This window comes from Helianthus annuus, chromosome 7, assembly GCF_002127325.2.
Source record: "Helianthus annuus cultivar XRQ/B chromosome 7, HanXRQr2.0-SUNRISE, whole genome shotgun sequence".
In the NCBI taxonomy this organism is placed as follows: Eukaryota; Viridiplantae; Streptophyta; class Magnoliopsida; order Asterales; family Asteraceae; genus Helianthus; species Helianthus annuus.
This window is the reverse complement of record NC_035439.2, coordinates 22,299,253-22,317,461: the sequence shown is the minus strand read 5'-3', so window position 1 is coordinate 22,317,461 and position 18,209 is coordinate 22,299,253. Positions and strand designations below refer to the sequence as shown.

The window sequence follows — 18,209 nt, the reverse complement described above, 5'->3', positions numbered from 1 at the left end:
AATAAATTAAAAAAATAATGGGGATAGTGGTTTGAGTCATGGCCACTAAGGGTCTGTTTGGTATGGGGTAATGGAATGGACGGGGGAATGGAATGGACGAGGTAATGGAATGGATGAGGTAATGGAAATGATCATTACCATTCCATGTCTTGTTTGGTTACCATGTGAGAATGGAATGAACCATTACTTTTTGTTGTTTGGTATACGGGAAAAGACGAAGGAATAAACTCGGATGGCGGTGGTCAATGATGGGCGGTGATGGTGGGTGGTGCTAGGTAGCAGTTGTAGCGGTGGTGGTGGGTGGATACGGCGGCGCTTGGACACGGCGACGGGTGGTGACAACGGTGGTGGTGGGTGACGGCAAAGGTGGGTGGCGGCAGTGGTCAGAGGTGGGCGGCGGAGGTGGGTGGCGACGGCGGCGGTGATCGGAGGTGGCAACGGCAATGGTGGCAACGATGATCGAAGGTGGGTGGTGGCGGTGATCGGATGTGGCAACGACAATGGTGGATGGCGGGGATGGGGGTGGGTGGCGGCAACGAAGATGGCGGGTGACGGCGGTGGCGGGTGGCGGCGAAGGTGGGTGACGACGGCGGATGACAGTGGTGATGGGTGGTGCCAACGGTAGTAGGTTGTGGTGTTGTTAATGAAAGGTGAAGATGGAATGGAATGGAAAAAAAACAGGGGGGGGGACGGAATGATTTTGAAGGAATGGAATGCATTTTGGAATGGGCGATTCCATTCCATCGACCAACCAAACACTCTTTTCTTCATTCTCTCTCAATGGTCTATTCCATTCCACCTTTCATTCCTGCATACCAAACGCTACCTTAGGGTAGTGGTTTTAAATGGTGAATTAAAAATGGATGACATGGTGTCTATGTGTATGTGGAGGATCATGGTGGTCATGAGGGTCATAACCACACCCTATAGCCTTAGACTTGAAGAGGACCTCATTCCTATTTCTACATATTACCCGGCAAGAAAGGAGGATAACCGATTTTTTTTGAAAGGTGTAGATCGATTGGAAACCCACTACCGACTACGCTTCAACCCTTTTTATCGGAAGCACAGCCACCCGGGTTCGAATGAGGGGGAGTGCAGTGCAGAGCCCTTCCTCGCATCTCATGGAAACTTAATCCCGTCTGCCAGTTTCAAACCCGTGACCCTGGTCAGGAACTCCACCAAGATAGGTAAACTTTACCACCTCACTTGCAGTTAATGAGGATAACCGATTTAACAAGGTCTTTTTTAGCATCCGTTCCAGCAATGCCTTTGTGAATATTTAGCAAGTCTTTAATAGACCACTACGGAGTTGGTTGAGTAAATTACATAAACTGACCAAGTCCACCATATCTATTCTATCTCTACTAAGTAAATTACTTTTTTTTTTTATTTTTTTTATTTTTAACTTCTTAAACTTTCTCGAATCGAGCCTTAAAATAAAGTACAACAATTATGTCCACAGATTAAAAAAAAAGTATAGATGCTAAATAATTTGACATTTTATCATTCAAGAATAAATTTGGTAGCTTGATTTCATGGGCGGCCCTGAGAGTGGGGAGGATCACCGGTCACTCGGCCAGGGCCTGATATTTTGAAGGACACGTTATTTAAAAAAAAATCCGATATGTATATGTAAAAAAATAAATTAATAGGGTATAACCATACAAACATCAACATAGGCCCATTTACAAAACTACCTTTATGGTTTAGATTAGTTACTAGCCCATTGGCATTAGGTTTAGACCTTTGGTGAGCCCAATACCCAATTTCGTTAAGGCCTAACGACACGTTTTTTCAAACTCAAACATGATACATGAATTCTCAGGGCCGGTCTGCTTGATTTACATACACATAGTACTCTTTTATGTATATAACATGACTATGGTATTAAATTGTAAATAACTAAAATAGCTTTATTGTTTTGTCTTTCTCTATGATTTAGACCATGTTTATGGGAATTAACAAAATACATGAAAAATAAAACGCAATAGAAATATTGACTTCAAAGAAAACCCAATTTAAAATCCAATTTGCAAACAGTTGTACTGATGGCCCAAACTGTGACCAAGCCCAACACGGTAAATACTCCAATATCTGGTTAGACTAAAGGGTATGGAGGAGGGTAGTCCTTTTGGAATGATCCGCCACATAGGCGGCCACGTTATCAGGTGTGGGGAATAAGCCCTAAGGCTAGAGGGTATGGTGACATCCCATCCTTGGAGGACCATCCGCCACGTAGGCGCCACGTCATAGTACTCACAAAAATGCTCCATCACCTTGAACTAGAGGGTATGGGAGGATGGTCCTAGTCATAGTCCTCCCCATCATTTATATATATTTTTTTAATCTTCTATATTTTTTTTAATCTTCTATTTTTTTTAACATTTAAAAAATAAACTAACAAAATATTTTCATTAATATTAAAACCATATTACATAAACTTAAAAAAAACAAACATAGACTTAAATAATATTATGCTTCTTCATGATGTCGTTTTGAAGTTTTTTCAACATCGAACGTTTCGGCTCGGGATACTGGTCGACATTCATGGTTATCATTTATTCATCCGAAATTCTGATTTTCTCATTCGACAATCGGAGCTTCTCGCGTAACTTTTCTTCCGCTACACGAGTTTTTTCTTCGACGGCCCACTCCTTCGCCTTCGTCTTTTGGGCCGAGACTTCGTTGTACATTTTTAAGTTTTCCATAAATTCTTCCATCTTCGGGCCCAACTTTTCCTTTTCTTTCCCCTTGGCCCGCTCCTTCTTTGATTTGTCTCGGCCCGGTGGCCCGCTCCTTCTTTGATTTGTCTCGACCATTTCGGTTCCTTTTTCATAATTTCCCATGTGCGAACGTGAGCAAAGTTGGTATTAGCATTGTTCGACTTATAGTTGTCCAACGCTTTTTTGAAAACATCGTCGTCGCTCATGCCGCTACGACACCCACTTGTATATATTTTATTATATTCCTCGCAAAACCTATTGACGGCCGAGTTCAATTTCCGCCACTTTGACGACACCGAGTCGATATCACGATACGGGCCTTGGTCCATAAGTTCGAGGAACTTTGCCAAAACCTTGAACCAAAACCCGTCACCCGTTTGGTTATTACCTATAATAAAACAAACAAAATATATTAAAGTTAAACAAATTAAAAAATATAAACTGTTAAAAAAAATAAAACTTATAAACTGTTGACTTATAAACTTATAAAAAAATAAACAAACTTTAAAAATACGATTTAAATAAAAAATAAACAAACTTTAAAATTACGATTTAAATAAAAAAAATAAAAAATAACCAAACTGTTGACCATCAAATTTAAATAAAAAAAATAAACAAACTTTAAAAATTTATAAACTGTTAAAAAATTTAGAAAAATATACTTAAAAAAAAGTATAAACCTTAAAAAAAAAGATAAACCTTAAAAAAAATACGAACCTTTTGTCTTGTTGTTAGACGTGGCTATAAAAGCCTTGGCTAAGGCTTCTTCTTCGATTGGCGTCCACTTAGTCGACTTCGGTTTGGACGATTGATCACCAACCACTTGCTTGCCTTTGTTTCGTTTTCCTTTTCCTTTAGCCGGTTGGGTTTCGGGAACAACCTCCACATCGTCGTCGGGTTCGGGTTGTTGAAAGGGTTGCATCGGGATCGGTTGGGGTTGAACGGGTGGTGTCGGGTTCGGTGGGAAATTATAAGCACCCCGCAACATCATTTGTTGAATGGCTTGATTTTGAGAGAATTGAGCGAATTGGTTTGGCGAGTGTTGGAATGATGCAAACGCATTTGATGAATATTGCGAGAATTGGTTCGGTTCTACCATCGGATAATATGCCGGAACCGAGAAAACATTAGGTTGGGTCGGGTTGTTGGGATTGTTCGGGTTGTTGAAGGGTTCCATTTTCTATAGAGTATGATGTTTATAAAAGTGGGAAGAAGATTTATAAAAAATAATTGAGAGAGATGAAATTTTGGGTTAGATTTGTGAATGGAGGTGAAAATGGAAATGAAATATATATATATATATATATATATATATATATATATATTTAAAAATATGACCGTTTGTTTTTTTTTTTGAAAAAAGGAAATTTATATTTTTTTAAACGGTAACTTTTCATTATGGGGCCCACAAATCGATCCGTCGCCAACGTCCGAATACCGACGAAAGGAACGGGGACCGGGGGGGGGGGGTATGGTGTTGACGGCGTCGCAGGCGGGGGACGGGAGGGGGGAACTTGCCATACCGTGTAGCCTAAGGGATGTGCCAATGTGTGGTGATAAGCCCCTTTGTATATACATATGTATATTTATGTATATGTCTGTATTGGATAAGAAAGCAAGGAGGCTCGTCGATACCGGCTTGGAGGGGACGATGGGGACTGGGACAGACCAAAGGAGGGCGGTGTGGACGGGGCTCGACGGCCCGCGCCTTCCCCCCACACCCTTTAGTCTTACCAGATATGATAATTTGATAATTTTTTTCAGTTTTCGGCCTGATCCAGTAAACATCTTGTCGGCATCTTGAACTTGAGATAACAAAAATATTTGTTCAGAAACAGCAATGAAACTTAAAGCATCCATCTGTTCATAGCAGACAAATAATACAAAGTTTTAGAAGATGTCTGAATCACAAAGCTTAACAGAGTTGGTCCAACCAAGAAGACTGACCGACCGGAACCAGTCTGGTTTCTGTTCACATTTTTGCTCGGTTTATTACCAGTTTGATCCGATCATCAGACCATGCACAAGCTTAACTTGGGGATCACAACATAATCTTTTTACATTCATTAACTTAAAGCACCGGTGACAATATAGAAAATTTGATCAGTCGAAGGGTCAACAAACCTCGCCCTAGCTCGGCTCATGAATACATGAAGAAAAGACCAATTATCATTCAAATCTATAATTGAAGAAGGTACATGCATTTGTGTCCCTTTTGGGTAACAAATCTGTTTAAATCACTTCTTTTCTGAACCCAAAAAAAAAAAAAAAAAAAATTAATCTGCAGCTGGTTCGTTATTTCCATGCTTACAAGGTGGAGGTCCTTGGCTTTCATTTTTTAGATCATTTCCAGCCACCAAAAAGTATGCAGTATGCCTACAAACACATCCAAAAACACTTTTAAAAAATATGAAAAAATGCAATTAACAGTAAAACCATACCTAAAGAAATTTAGCATTCTGGTTTTTGATTCTTGATCAATGTCAGTGGCGTTATCTAACGCTTGTTGCATGTGGTGTAGCCACCTCTCTGCCGCCTTATGAGTCACTGGAAAAGGGCGGTGGCGGCCTATCAAAGCAGGGTGACCTGGACATGATCGTTTTCAAGTCATTCGATTATTCGGCATAAACTGTTAACATTTTTTTTTTTTAAATTACATTACGAAAGAGAAGGTTTGCACTAACCAAGAATATAACATTTAACATGTAACACATTGTATATTAGACAAAAACCGTGTTGAAACTGACCAAACCACCCAAACCAAAGCAAATCGCCAAATCGGCTGGTTTGAGATTTATATGGTTTGCAGACAGGTTCAACGGTTCACTTCACGGTTTAAAACTTGGAACCGGCCGATTACTTTTATTTTATTACTTTTCAAAATTCAATACAAACTAAGGATTTTGAATTTTAAGAAAAAACGAATTGGTTGCGCTAACCATGAATATAGCAGATATCATAATGTATAATTTATATATATTTGAAGATAGGTTAAAGCAGTGTTGTAAAAATCGCGACTAGTCGGCGATTAATCACTAGTTGGCCAGTAACTGAGTAATTTTTCGTTAATCAGTCCATTAATCACTAGTCGGTCATAGTCGGCTGGCCAAAATTGGCGATTTCAAACCTGTATATTCCGGCCTAAATTCCGACCGGTTTCCAACCAAACCATGTGAATTCCAACAATTTATCTTGTATGCTTAGAAATGAGTTGAGTAAGAGTTAAAACCTAGCCACTTAAAATATTTACCTATAAAAATGTGTATATGTATACATAAAATTGAAAATTACATATAAAAAAACCGATCCGATTAATCCCGAGTAGGCACTAGTCGACTAACGACTGGGGAGTTCTCAACCTTGGGTTAAAGTATGATTACCTTTCCTTTGGGAGTACAAAGGAGGCCCTCCCATTCTTTGCACAAAAAACTCATATTGATTCTGAATTGCATCTTCCTTCTTCGAATCGGCAAAAATAGACCTAAACCACTCTTCTTGATCATCATAAACCCTAATTTTCATCCAAATAACAAAGCCCTAATTATTGAATCATTTCAACAAGTTAAACCAAATAAATAACAATAATCTACATCCTCATAAACCCAAATGGTTGCAAAGGAAAATTTGATCAAATTAAAACTGAAATCAATTATTTAAAGTGATAAACCCTTCATACACCTCTGAGTTGACTTTATGTAACCAAACAAGTCATTTTTCTTGATTTGAAATCAACGTAGAATCATTAAACCATGAAAAAAACAAGAGTAATATGCCAAATTCACAAAAATTTACAGCCAACACACACTTAAAAACAACCTTTTTTTTCATAAAAGATCACCAATTTGACTTAAAAAGTCAAAATCCATTTCTTTCTTTGAATAAAAGCTACCTAAAAAACTTCAATCAAACAATCAATTTAAACACTAATCCAACCAAAAACAATAAGAAGCAAAACAAAAACACCCATCAACAAAACAAGTTCTAACTTATGTTCTGCGTTTGACCATCAAAAGTCAAACCCATAATTCCCTACATACAACTTTACAGTTTAATCCATTTTGCCACTGACCCAACACCAAAGATCTCAACTTTATCACAAGAATAACAATGAGTTTGAACCCAGAAACTAGAAACAAATACCTTGTGTAAAAATCAGTAGATAGATTGATGAAAGGTTGGAGCCCTAATTTGTCAAAAAGATTAACTTGGTCAATAGCAAAGGCGTCTTCCTGCTTAACGCCGCTCCATTCGGAAGCTTTCTGTTGCAGAGTCTGCATATTGACGGTGGAAATTGCAATGAGGATTGTGTGGGTTGGTGGTTGTATTTATAGGCTCGTGGGCGGCGCGTGGAGGGAACGCTTCCTTTTTTTTTTAGTCAAATCTCCAACGACCAACACACAGAAATAATGGGGTTTTGAAATGTGAAGAATCTGTGGGCTGATGATAATTCTTTATGTTCGAACCGGATTCGGCTTTTTCGTATTTGCATTATGGGATATTTTTTCTATTGATAAATCCCCACCTCAATCTATTTGTGGAAAATTGTTTGGGGAATGATTTTTTTTTTTTTTTAACGGTAAATTTGGATCACTGACGGACTACTGGAGTATCATCGTGCCACCAGCAGAACCACCCGATCATATCCATCTCCACTAGGCAATAATGCCTATACACCAATTTAGGAGGAAACCCAATAAATCTGGGAAAAACCCCCTTTGTGGGAATCGAACCCATGACCTAATGGTCATAAGCCTTATCCCACCACCAAGATACCACTAGGCTATAATCACATGGGTGTTTGGGGAATGATTCTCATGGTTGATTTTGCAATGCACTAGAATGGAAAATGATTGTTTTTTTAAATTAAAAATAAATGTTACATGTTAAAATTGAAAAGGCCAGTACAATTGTATACTTTGTATACTATTAAATTTCAAACTAAACTTTGTATACTATTAATTGTATACTATTAACTTTCAAACTAAACGAACAGTAATAGTAATTATTTGTTTTAAATGTTTTTTTTATGTTATTAAATTGCAAAATATTAAATTGCAAATAATTATTTGTTTTAAATGTTTTTTATGTTATTAAATTGCAAACTAAATGAACAGTAATAGTAATTATTTGTTTTAAATGTTTTTTATATGTGTTGTTTAGTGGTTTTTTATATGTATTATGTGGTTTTTTTTATATATCTTATATAACTTGCGTTTGTTTTTGATCCATGTAAATCACGTGTCGGTAATATGTGTTGTTTAGTGGTTTTTTATATGTATTATGTGGTTTTTTATATATCTTATATAACTTGCGTTTGTTTTTTATCCATGTAAATCACGTGTCGGTATTTTTTGGTCATATGAAGATTTTTTCTCTATGGGTTGTTGTAACGAGCGTAGGTGGCGTAACAAAACAAACAATACCGATCAAATTCCCGCTATGTTGTTATATTTTTAGTCATATCATGAATTTTTTTTCTCTATTGGTTGCTATAACAAGTGTCAGTACTGAAGTTAAACAAACTAATACCCACCCATGGCGCAACGCGCGGATTTAATAGCACTAGTTTGTATTAATACATAAAAAGTTGATATTTGAAGTTAGGTTGGGTGGTGTGGTCACATTAGCCTTTTAGGCCATGTTTAGTGAAGAGCTTTAGGTAGCGTTTGGTATGCAGGAATGAGAGGTGGAATGGAATGGACCATTGTGAGGGAATGGAGAAAAGAGTGTTTGGTTGGTCGATGGAATGGAATCGTCCATTCCAAAATGCATTCCATTCCCTCAAAATCATTCCATCCGTCCCCCCTGTTTTTTTTCCATTCCATTTCCTCTTCATCCTTCATTAACAACACCACAACCCACCATCGTTGTTACCACCACCCACCCACCCACCACCACCACCGTCATCCGCCACCGCCATCGTCACCCACCTCCGCCGCCACCTACCACCGCCGCTACCACCACCTACCGCCGCCACCCACCTCCGCCCCCGCCACCGCCGTCGCCGCCACCCACTGTCGCTACTGCCACCTCCGATCATCGCCACCACCCACCTTCGACTATCGTTGCCACCATTGCCACTGCCACCTCCGATAACCGCCGCCACCCACCGCCACCACCACTATCAACCCCCACCACCCACCGCCACCACCACTACCACCTCCGACCACCGTTGCGGCTGCTACCACCCCCGGCACCACCATCGCCACCAACCTCCACTGTCATTCACCGTCGCCACCTACCTCCACCGTCATCCACCACCACCACCACCACCGTTGTCACCATCCGCCGTCGTCTCCACCCACCACCACCACCACCGCCAACCACCGTCGTCGTTACAACTGACCACCACTATCTGATTTTATTCCTTCGTCTTTTTTCGCATACCAAACAACAAAAAGTAATTGTTCATTCCATTCACACATGGTAACCAAACAAGGCATGGAATGGTAATGATCAATTCCATTACCTCATTCATTCCATTACCTCGTCCATTCCATTCCCCCATCCATTCCATTACCCCATACCAAACAGACCCTTATAGGACATTATCTCACTAGAGTGTGTGATTATAAAGCCCTTGCTTCATCATTACTTAATTAGTTAATTTTCAATTTTTTTTTATAATTAATTTCTAACTTTATAAAATTAAAAACCATTTCATTAAATTAAAAAACATTACACTAAAATAAATAAAAAAACAATACAATAAAAAAAACATTACACTAAAATAAAATAAAAAACTCAAAGATTGTATTTTTTTCGATTGCTCCTTTTGTGCCAACGTCATCTTCAACGCTTTTCTGGTTAGGTGGTCGTGCGGTTTTGAGTAGAATTCAAAGTCATGAGCCCATTGTCTATCCCGCATAATCTCGGTCACTTCGCTGTTCTCTTCCATACGTTTAGTCACTAGTTCGTGTATATCTTGAAGGCGTCGGTTTATCTCCGAAAATGCATTAGTCATTTCGGATCCCATCAACGATGACTCGGGCCTTTTTTATCATGCACTGCTTCTTCTTTCGGCGGGTCATGGTAGCTCTTCCTCCGGAATATCATCGTTTACGTCGGTGTTTCGAGCGTCGAAGGTTGGCGTTTAGGGTTCACCCGACTCGTTGGTTTTTTATCTCTTTGACGACCTTTTATTTGCTGACCGACCGGTATTCGTAGGGACGTCGGCCCATTTGGGGTCATTCCGAAGAATTTGCCAACATTTTAAGTACGAGAAATTACCTTGACTTGTTTTATACTCGATTAAGGCCGCTTGTGTGATGTCCTCGTCCTTGTGGCCACTTTCCATCCGGCTTTCTATAAAAGGGCAAATGCCGCTGACATAAGAAAATCTGAGGTGGCAGTCATAGAAGTTGTCCAACAATGTCTTTTTTATGTCATTATTGCATCATAAATCTTAATATATAAAATCACTTTAAAATATCTTTAAACCTCTGCCGATATTCATCTATACAAATTTCAAACGTCTATCATCAAAACCTCTGCCAAGATTCAAAATTCAAAATTTTTAGCTCCAGATTCAAAAATTCAAAACTGATCTACTCTAATTCTCGCTTTATATTTCATTCCGTATTCTCTATTGGAACTCTGTAACTTTAATAAACCTCCCGAGAGTAAAGAAGAACCCATAGAACCCATATCAGAGTTGTTTGAAATTCATACCACCGCCTCCGGTGGATCATGTGCTAGCTTCTTTGATGGGAGAGTTGTATGTTAGGTTTGTCGGTTATTTTTTTAACTGTAGTTATACTTATTTAATTTGATTATGAAGAAACAAATGTTGATAATTTTTATTAACACTCAGATTTTAGAATGTGGAGCCAGTTGATATTGATAGTATTAAATTAAATACAAAGAAAGATTAAAAACTGAAATATGCTTAAAATATTACACACTACAATTAACACTTGCTAGGATTTCGTAGACTCCCGCATTCTTCCATGCGATTTCAATTCTCTCTTTTGTTTTGCAGATCGGCTAGCATGTCGCAGATTTTAGAATGTCGCAGATTTTCTGATCAAGTCACCTTTTTTCTTTTGTTCTATATTCATATTTCTTTTTTATTTCTCAATTAATAAATAGAAAGAGTCTCCACTTTGGTTGTGCAAAACGTTGGTGCAGTTGTTTTCCATAGATGATAACCCACTTAAGAAGTTAATGGTTACCTTTGGAGTTTTAATGATGTTAGTTATGCTTGTGATTTTGAAACATGTAGGTTCGTTGTGAATGAATTTTTTCTATGAAACGTTAAATTTCTCAACCCCACGATAGGACTCAACGTCCTCATTAAGTGGCACACCTTGACAATCGCCAAAGGTTTACATCACAATCGTAATGGTTCTACTTTACATTGTACACCTGGTCCTGAACATTGAGGTTTTGTTTTTGAATCTTAGTAGCACTCTCATCCCAACGTAGGTAGTACATACTTGAATACATAATTTAAGGGAGTAGAGATGTTTTTAATGTGATAAGTTACACTTTGTGGTCCAAACATGTGCTAGAATAGTGAATGTGGTGTTATGAATCATCTCCATCATGGGTCAGCAATGTGCGGGTAATTTTTACATATGCTTATATTTCTCACCCAGTCAAACAAGACTCATCATCCTCATTGAGTGACGCCACAACACTTTAGAAAACTCTAGGGGTTACTTTGATACCCCTAGTAACACTACACCCACCTAACACAATATTGTCCTCTTTGGCATCCTTGTACTACTTTCACCCACCAGCATGCTTAAATGCATAGTTTTTTTTTGTACAAAAAACCAATATATTCATAATTTTACATCATTATCCACTGCATGAGAACTCTCGACTTCAGAGAGATGTCATTTTACACACCGAGGTACCGTCAAGCAAAAGTCCCTTTAGTGCTTAACAACATAGTTATGATGAGATATGTCACATTCAGGGTCTATTAATGCCATCATAGATCCACAATTAAGTGTGTCAGAGTTACATTCCTACAAAGTTCTCATGTGGTTTCCAAGAACATGACATTAAGGGTCAGTACTAGATTTACAATGCCAACGGGGATGATGTTGTGGTCTTTGTGGGTGTGGGGTGTTGCAAGAACGTAATAGATAAAAGCTTATTATACAAATTTGGCATGGTTTCAGGTAAGTGATAACGTGAAGGCAACATAATCTTCTTTCTTCATTTGAACGTTAAAAATGTTTTTCATTAGTGAAGAAACACCAAGTTAATATGAGAGTTAACTTGTTGGATTAGTCTCGTTCAAATAAGGTTAATTTTCTTTCTTTCTCGCCTAATGACTGTTTGTTCCTGCAAAACAACACAATACCATGAAGTTTGTTACAAGAAGGATGATTGGGGGGTTCCCCTTGTAACCACCCTCCGACGTGAGAATAAGAACTTGTTTTGAGGATAATAAGTATGTGTATTAAGTGAGAGTGCAAAAGTGTAACGCCTCGCTTTTGTAACTTTTCTTGTTTAGCAAGTTTGTTTATACTTTCCATTTATGGAAACTTGTATTCTCGTGTAATCGTATTTCAATTCTAACGTTGTAATCCGAGACTTGAATCATAATGAGAATCATATCTTTTATATGCTTGTGTTATCCATTATTCATAAATACTTGTTAATAATTCGTGATAAACACATACTTGATACCATTTACATGCAAATCCGTACTTATTCATACTTATCATACATGCAAAATACGTTTATACATTCATTTATTTATGCACAACATTTATACATTGCACTTGTACACTTAAAACACTTAAAACCGTCAAAACACGTGAGATATGAAATTCAAGCCCATGGGACTGGCCCATTCGCACGAAAGGGCGGCCCAGTCGTCCCAAACTGCGCATTCGTCCCTAAGCCCACTCGTCCCAAATGTGCACCTCAGCCTATAAATATCAGTTCATTCATTCATTCTAAATCTTCAGACTTCCGAAATTCTCTCTCAAGCTAACTTCGAGCATTTCACTTGGAGCATTTCAATTTTCGTCTGATTTTCATAAACTTTTTACAAGATTTTTCACGAATCTTTACTTGGTTTATCAGATCTGCAATGGCAGCTGATATAAACTCTCAAATTAGTTGAGGACCAAGATGAAAGTGAAGTAAATCTTTCAAACCCATTTTAAACAATCTTTTTGACTTCGAACTCAGCTGGATCTGAGGTTCTCTTAGCTCACAAGCTAAGTCAATAGTTGTGGATTCAATTTTGAACCAATGCCAGCTGAGTAGGTAATCAGTTTAAACAAAACCAAATTGATTTCACCTAGGAAAAATCCCATTCGTCTGAGGTCTAGGCCCATTCGTCCGAGAGGATAACCCTCTCGTACGAAAGGGGACTCCCAGTCGTCTGAATGTCTGACCAGATCCCTATTTTTCAGTATAGATGATTTTGGAATGTCAGTTTGTGTTTAGTGGGAGCCTCGGTTTCCAATCTAGATCCACCACCTCATTTAAACTCGTGAAACGAACACCCAAACAATCTCCTAGACCTAGAACAAGTGAATCCCGTCCAGCCTCTGACACTTAGTTAATTCTTTCCATGTCGTGTTAGCACACCTGGGTTGTACATTGTTCGGTTTTACGTTCTGTCTTTTACGTTCCGTATTCATGACCAACCGGTCAGTTAACTAAGTTAACTGATTTGTGCTTTGGTGAACAAAAACGAGGTTAAACCTCCATGCATGACTTCTATGAACCTTATGAATATTCTAGACTATTAATTTACTGATATAATAACTAATAAACTTAACCGAAATCACGAACATGACTGTTTGATAGTTAAAACATTCAAACAAGACTCAGTTCACCAGACAATCCCTTTCGCGCGACAGGGTGATCTCATTCGCGCGAATGGCCCTTTCGTCCCAGACAGTCTCTCGTCCGAACAGTTCGTATTTTGATTTTCCCGTTATTCTGTTTTTCCGTGTTCCTTGTCGTTGATTCTGTCGGGCGAACTATGACCCGTAAAAACATAGAAAACCAGTGTCGAGACAGGTGCACGAACAAAATATAATTTATGCTTTATTATACTTTCGTATCATACTAAGTACATTCTGTAACTTAATCCTGCAACCCCAACTCATGTAACAACCCGCGTTTTGGAAGTCAAAGTACAAGTCAAAGTCAAAGGAAGAAAAGATTGCTAATTGCGATCTGTCACGCCTTGCGTAATTATTAATTGTACTGCTTGACTTGTAATCTATTTCTTTAATTTATATACTTTAGTTGTATTATGTGGAGTATCTACAATAATCGTAGTTTAATTGCATGTTTATCGCTAATCTATTGGTCGCTTTATCGCTAATCACATCGCAACTTAAATCGCAAGTTCTGTATATTGTTTTACGTGTGTGTGCTATTTATGTGTTACTTGTGCATGTTTATATTATGTTGTGGTGAATAATCAAAACGCAATCGCAACTCTATCACAACGCAATCTCAACGCGAACTGGAAACGCAAGTTTATTTATGTTGTTGTAAGTTAGTTACGTTATTTGTGTGACTATTGTCTAAACCTATCGCACCGCTTAATCGACACTCGCTCAAACGCATCGCGACACTCAACACACGAAACGAAACACCAAAACTCAACCCGCCGGAGACATCGATCGAATGGTCATCCGTACGGATGGCCATCCGTACGGATGACCATCCAATCGGATGGCCATCCGATCGGATTGCCCTCCGATTGCATACTACACCGCCTCTTCTTCTCCTTCACCTATAAATAGCCCCTGTCACATCTAGGGGTGTTCAATATCAGATTATCTGCTTTTCGGATATCCGAAAATCGGATATCCAAAATTTTCGGATAGTGAATATTGATATCCGAATCCGAAATTTCGGATATCCGACTTTCGGATATCCGAAATTTCGGATTCGGATTCGGATTCGGATATCCAAACGGATATCCGAATTTAGAAAAAAAATCTGTTTCAAGCATATGATTAAATCTAAACCTATATTCAACACAACTAAGTTTTCTAACATCAAAAATAATAAAATATTCAAACTTAAACAATTGAAAGTTTAAAACAACCACAAATATTCAAAACAAATAAAAGTGTCAAACAACCATAAACATTTAAAACAAGTTTGCAGATAAATCTAAAAGTAGTTCGTGAATAATTAAACATTAAAAACAAAAAATCCAGCCAATAAGGATTAAGCACTCGTAAATATCCATTATCCATCATCCCTTGTTAAGTGTTAACCTACAATTCTGCAATTACATGATAACATAATGTTATATAGTTAAACACACAATATATCAATAATACACATGTATAAGTTAAAATATTTAAAATCTAACCATACTAGTATTCTACCATAACCAATCTTCATAAACAATCAACATTTTTACTAACGCTTTCCTAATTCGTTCTTGATTAAATTCCTCATTCTCCGAAACTAGCTCACATTTTGAGTTGTTTTCATATGGAATACCCATTGGAACAACTAACCTTACAATAACATGTTTAACATTATGCTATTAATTTATGTAGAAAAGCCAAAACAACAAAGTGGCAAACTAATAAAAAAGTTTTACATTATGCTATTAGTTCTGCAATTACATGATAACATAATGTTATATAGTTAAACACACAATATATCAATAATACACATGTATAAGTTAAAATATTTAAAATCTAACCATACTAGTATTCTACCATAACCAATCTTCATAAACAATCAACATTTTTACTAACGCTTTCCTAATTCGTTCTTGATTAAATTCCTCATTCTCCGAAACTAGCTCACATTTTGAGTTGTTTTCATGTGGAATACCCATTGGAACAACTAACCCTACAATAACAGGTTTTACATTATGCTATTAATTTATGTAGAAAAGCCAAAACAACAAAGTGGCAAACTAATAAAAAAGTTTTAACATATGCTATTACTTTACTAAAACTTTAACTGTTACTATATGCTTATTACTTTACTAAAAACCTACTAAAAGATGAACTTTATAACACAATCAAAACAACAAACTAATATAAATGCACCTGATTTTATATGCTAATGAAAGCTCAAAAACTAGATCTACACTAATGAATAATGATTAACAGTTAACAAAGCAATTAGCCTTTACTTTTCTTATTACAAACTTGTCACACCCTGGCTTTGCGGAAGCGTGGGTTAATTGGTGCGACTTCTTAATACCATAGCTTAATCATAACCAAGCTATATGAATGTAAAAACATGCAGATCATCCATTGATTTAGGTTTTAAAACAAAAGTAACATAACATTGTCTTAAGGCGTTGACACATGCAACGGAAATTACAACCTAACAACATAAAACATTATTTGAAAGACACAACCACAAACTTAAAATAAACGCCGTTTAAGACTTGCGACTCGTCCAGGTAAAAGTCGCAATCCCTAAACGAGTATGATCCCGTGACTCTAACGCAGCGTAGCATACCGTGCCAGAATCCTTAGTTCCCTGAAATACATGTAAGTTGGAAAAATCAACAAAAATGTTGAGCGAGTTCATGTGTAGTGAGTAAGTAAAACCTTTGTATGTAAAAAAAAACCCTGGTATGTAGCAAATAAGGAAATAAAGAGATCACCAATGGTTTGCAAGGCCATTGATATGTGTGATGTGCAGTAGGAAGACTCAAACCTAGCATATTTTGCGTTGGGCACAAAGTCACCCCGAGGTCCGTTCTGCTGGGCCTGGGGCTGGGCTCGCTACACCCAGATAGATCTACCGCTACTGTCCCTCGGTCCTACTCTGAGGATTAATGGCCTTCAGTTCACGCCTACCCACTCACATGATCTAAGTAGTAACCCTCCTTACGCTAATCATACCATGTGTAAAAGTACTCGTAATCATAGTAACATGTATTTCACCCCCGCAGTTTAAAAACTGAAAACAGTTAAGAGAAAAGGGGGACATGAACTCACTGTAGTGCGTCCTCGATAACAGCAACTCAAACTTGGTCTGCAACACGACAACCTACACATACTAATATCTATTAGACGAACGGGCCGTGCCTTAGCTTAGTATTTAGGGTTTTGAGTTACGTTTCTTAATATTATACTTGTCAAAATAATAATAATTATTTTAACTTAAAGGAGAATAGTTAGGTAACTATTCCGTATCCACACTTTTCAAGTATTATGTATTTGGTGATTTAGAGTATTGACAATATATATTTTTAAGTCCCACTGTATATATTTGTCCAAAAATACAAGTAATTGCACAAGCGTGTTAACATGAAATATATATTTAAAATATATATTTTTATTCGCTCTTATTTCCGAAGACTCACCTCCGATACTTTGGAGTTTTGTAATGAAACTCATGGCGAAGTTTACTTCCGAAAACATAGTTAATATACTTGTTAGAAGAACGATTTTTTTTCTAAGTCTTGGGATTTTTAGAAAAAATCGCCAGAGTTTCCCCTAAAAACGGAGTGTCCGTGCTAATACGCACATCGTTTTCTTTTTGAAATCAAACCATGATCATCAACAATCAACCCTTACATTCTGACATGCAAAAATACTACCTTTGTCGTTTCAGTTTCAATAAATTAAAAACTGGACTGTTTTCGGACATTTAAATAAAATGGTTAACTTATTCCAAAAATTCCCAAATTTTCGCAGAACGTCTTACACGAACCAACAATTATTGTGTAAAAATATCGGGGTTCAGTTCATTATCAGTAATTTATAGAAAATTGTTTACCGGACTGCAATCAGATTTGTTACATTCTGATTGCAGTCTACGGAATAAATCATCTAAAATTTACCGTAAGTCCTTTTAACGAAATTCCAGTTGGAGGGTCACAAATACATCAGTGACCATCTATGGTATGAATTTCAGGGGCTGGTTCTACTGAGGTTTCATGTTATTACTGAAAACGTATCGCCCATTTTACTGCAGTAAAACTCAGCCTTAGCTGCTGTTATGAAAACAGACTTTTAAAATAGTAAACGACCTCGAAAAATTACGATTCTAGTGCCATTTGCTTCGTTTTTCGAAAATCCATATTTTAGGCTTCAGAAATTATGTTTTTCGACTAATTATGGTCTGTTTACAGCCCCATGAAGTCGGCTGAAAAAGTACATCAGCATGTTATTTTGTGGTTTAAATGTTACTAAATCGTATTAACAAGTGTCCGAACAACGGGTTTTTCAAAAGTTCGATGATCAAACATCATATATGTATTAACCAACCCTAAACCAACAAGTTTTCATCTTCAAGTAAACTTATATATGTAAACTTCATATGAACTTTTATGTTCATCTACTAGTTCTAGTCTCTTTAGTGATTTAAACATACTGCACCCTTTTATCATAAAAAAAAAACGAGATGACACAAGATTAACAAGAGAGTAACAAGGGACTTACTACTAGCTTATAGCTAGGGATGTAATCTAGTGTAAAGATGGTGAGAAAATGTGATGAAAAAGCTAGAACAAAGCCCTTCTTGAAGCTCCACAAGTAGTAACCTTCTTGAATC

At 37.4% G+C, this 18,209-nt stretch overlaps 2 protein-coding genes across 3 annotated transcripts; both read right to left on the bottom strand.

The window, feature by feature from the left end:
* Nucleotides 1-2,396: 2,396 nt before the first annotated feature.
* LOC110866327 lies at nucleotides 2,397-3,990 on the bottom strand. The gene is made up of 2 exons (XM_022115518.2): nucleotides 3,444-3,990; nucleotides 2,397-3,114 (listed from the first exon to the last, which is right to left on the bottom strand). The coding sequence occupies exons 1-2, from the start codon at nucleotides 3,901-3,903 to the stop codon at nucleotides 2,699-2,701; spliced, it is 876 nt and encodes a 291-aa protein (XP_021971210.1). The 5' UTR covers nucleotides 3,904-3,990; the 3' UTR covers nucleotides 2,397-2,698.
* Nucleotides 3,991-4,873: 883 nt separating this feature from the next.
* Nucleotides 4,874-7,220, bottom strand: LOC110868076 (two-on-two hemoglobin-3). Of its 2 annotated transcripts, none has more exons than XM_022117162.2 (4): nucleotides 6,867-7,220; nucleotides 6,107-6,237; nucleotides 5,168-5,312; nucleotides 4,874-5,102 (listed from the first exon to the last, which is right to left on the bottom strand). In XM_022117162.2, the coding sequence occupies exons 1-4, from the start codon at nucleotides 7,001-7,003 to the stop codon at nucleotides 5,003-5,005; spliced, it is 513 nt and encodes a 170-aa protein (XP_021972854.1). In that variant the 5' UTR covers nucleotides 7,004-7,220; the 3' UTR covers nucleotides 4,874-5,002. The 2 variants fall into 2 exon arrangements, with proteins under 2 accessions (XP_021972854.1, XP_021972853.1); XM_022117161.2 differs by having other exon boundaries at nucleotides 4,874-5,123; nucleotides 6,867-7,218.
* Nucleotides 7,221-18,209: the final 10,989 nt, after the last annotated feature.

Excerpts from the sequence above, each read along its gene's own strand:
- LOC110866327 (XM_022115518.2), bottom strand. The coding sequence starts at position 3,903 with ATGGAACCCTTCAACAACCCGAACAATCCCAACAACCCGACCCAACCT. Across the intron at positions 3,115-3,443 it reads GTCTAACAACAAGACAAAAG|GTAATAACCAAACGGGTGAC; the intron begins GTTCGTATTTTT and ends GTTTTATTATAG.
- LOC110868076 (XM_022117161.2), bottom strand. The coding sequence starts at position 7,003 with ATGCAGACTCTGCAACAGAAAGCTTCCGAATGGAGCGGCGTTAAGCAG. Across the intron at positions 5,313-6,106 it reads TTTGTACTCCCAAAGGAAAG|GTCACCCTGCTTTGATAGGC; the intron begins GTAATCATACTT and ends GATCATGTCCAG. Across the intron at positions 5,124-5,167 it reads AGAATGCTAAATTTCTTTAG|TGTTTTTGGATGTGTTTGTA; the intron begins GTATGGTTTTAC and ends ATTTTTTAAAAG.